The 2,473-nt window shown below is 52.0% G+C and overlaps 1 protein-coding gene across 1 annotated transcript; it reads right to left on the reverse strand.

The window, feature by feature from the left end:
* Nucleotides 1-203: 203 nt before the first annotated feature.
* LOC311428094 (olfactory receptor 14C36-like) lies at nucleotides 204-1,399 on the reverse strand (the record flags this gene model as incomplete). The annotated part of the gene is made up of 2 exons (XM_084539651.1): nucleotides 1,313-1,399; nucleotides 204-1,168 (listed from the first exon to the last, which is right to left on the reverse strand). The coding sequence occupies exon 2, from the start codon at nucleotides 1,143-1,145 to the stop codon at nucleotides 204-206; it is 942 nt and encodes a 313-aa protein (XP_084395777.1). The 5' UTR covers nucleotides 1,146-1,168; nucleotides 1,313-1,399.
* Nucleotides 1,400-2,473: the final 1,074 nt, after the last annotated feature.

A 2,473-nucleotide genomic window follows, 5' to 3' on the forward strand; every position in this document is an offset into this window, starting at 1 on the left:
CTGATGGATTTCTTTTTGGGTTTACCTACACAGGAAGCCAACTTCAATTGGAAAATAATTGACTTCTACAGTGCTAGGAAAAAATATTATTTAAACAAAAGTGAAATAATGAGAGAAAATAACAATACAGATATTTAATAATTGAAGATATCACGTTATTTTCTTTCTTAGAAAAGCCTGGATTTCTAATATTAGGCATAGTATTACAGGTGAATTTGATGACGATGTGTGTATTCAAGTAGAGTCCTGATGGAATCCCTTAGTTCCCGGTTCCTCAAGCTGTAGATGAGGGGGTTAAATACTGGAGGAACCACAGTGTACAGAAGTGTGACCACCAGGTCCAGGGATGGGGAGGAAATGGAGGGGGGCTTCAGGTAGGCAAAGATGGAAGTGCTGATCATCAGGGAGGTGACAATCAGGTGAGGGAGGCACGTGGAAAAGGCTTTGGGCCGGCCCTGCTCAGAGGGCATCCTCAGTACTGCCCTGAAGATCTGCACATAGGACGCCACAATGAAAATAAAACAAACAAATGCTAACGAAATGCTAAATAGAATTGCCCAAACTTCTCTGAGATAGGAATCTGAGCAGGAGAGCTTGAGGATGTGGGGGATTTCACAGAAGAACTGGTCCACTGCATTGCCTTGGCAGAGGGGCAGGGAAAATGTAGTGGCCGTGTGCAGGACAGCATTGAGAAAGCCACTGCCCCAGGCAGCTGCTGCCATCTGGGCACAAGCTCTGCTGCCCACGAGGCTCCCGTAGTGCAGGGGCTTGCAGATGGCAACGTAGCGGTCATAGGCCATGACGGTGAGAAGGGAAAACTCTGCATCAAAAAAAAAGACTAAAAAAAGTACTTGGGCAGCACACCCTTGATAGGAAATGGCCCTGGTGTCCCAGAGAGAATTGGCCATGGCTTTGAGTAGAGTGGTGGAGATGGATCCCAGGTCGAGGAGGGCGAGGTTGAGGAGGAAGAAGTACATGGGGGTGTGGAGGCGGTGGTGGCAGGCTATGGCGCTGAGGATGAGGCCGTTGCCCAGGAGGGCAGCCAGGTAGATGCCCAGGAAGAGCGCGAAGTGCAGGAGCTGCAGCTTGCGCGTGTCTGCAAATGCCAGCAGGAGGAACTCGCTCACTGAGCTGATGTTGGGCATTCTCTGACTTTGCACTTGCTTCTCTGTTGAAGAGGAGAAGGCAGAGCAATGTTAGAACAGAGCTGATTGAGGAGCAAAACTGCAACTATTTTCCTCACTTTATTTTATCCTAGTTGCCTGTATAACACATAGGAGAGGTATTGAATGGTGGAACTCCCTGATATTACTTCCACACTCCAGGTGATATCCTGTGGGTGCCAAGAGTCAAAGGACTTGTCCTCTGGGGAAGATTGAGCAGAGCAGCTCTTCCCAACAGTCCTGCTCTCTGCTACCCCTCTATAAGCTACAGGACCATCCCTCTCAGGTGCTGCCCTGAGAAGAAACAGGAGACAGCTGAGAGCAGAGAAGCCCCACTCCAAGTGCAGCTGAACAGAATCTTCACCTTTTCTCCACGGGACTGATCAGGATCTCAGCTCTTCCCTCCTAGACAGGGCTGCAGAGGCCTCATTCCTGCTGCCCACAGACAGCCATCTAGTAGCATGGACATGATGTTAGTATGGAGGTGTCTTTTCCTTGTGGCACCTCGATAACACAAGGATGCCACGAGAGAGCTGCATCCTGTGGAAGAGCAGCCTGCAGCCCAGGAGGTTACCCCACAGACAGAGCTGGATATCTGAAAGCTGGAGTGTCCCATATCCCAGCTGCACCCCCTGCAGGGTCTGGAGGAGGCTTGGCCACTCCTCTCTTATCTGACTAGGTGTAGCTAGGTTATGACACTCCAAGGGGCTTCTGCCAGACTTCCTCACCTCGCAGGGCAACCCAGCAGGACTCTCAAAGCCTACTGCATTGCCCACTGCCCTCCCAGAAACAAGACCCAGTAGGGGACCCTTTCAGGACCTGCAGCTGCATGGCCCTGCAGCCAGACACTCACCTTGTCAAGGGCTGTGCAGGTTTCTCCTGCAGGCAGCTCTCAGCATCCTCCCACTGCCAACTGCCTCCAAGCCTTCTCTCCTTCTCTGCTCTCCCCATGCCAGATGCAGTCAGAGCCCCCAGCCCTGTTGTGCTGTGCAGAGGAGCTGCTCCTGGCCACAGCTGTCTCTGTGCTTCGTGGGACTATCTCAAATGTGTTTTCTCTGTCCCACGAGCCCGGCCCAGCTCAGCAGGACAGCACCAGCCCAAGGCACTGCAATCACCCCTCTGGGGGCTTTGCTGATGAGCCCACAAACCTCAGGCACTCAGAGACAGTTGAAGACATCTCTCCAGAAGTCCAAGTCAGAGGCAAGTTTCCTGCAGTGTCCCCCTGAGAGCCAGCACTGACACAGCCTCCCTTGGAGCTTGTTAGAGGAGAACACTGGAGGCAGTGAGGACAAGGAGACAAAGGCTATGTG

The sequence above is a fragment of the Aythya ferina genome (genome assembly GCF_964211825.1).
Source record: "Aythya ferina genome assembly, contig: HAP1_SCAFFOLD_29, whole genome shotgun sequence".
Taxonomy (NCBI): Eukaryota; Metazoa; Chordata; class Aves; order Anseriformes; family Anatidae; genus Aythya; species Aythya ferina.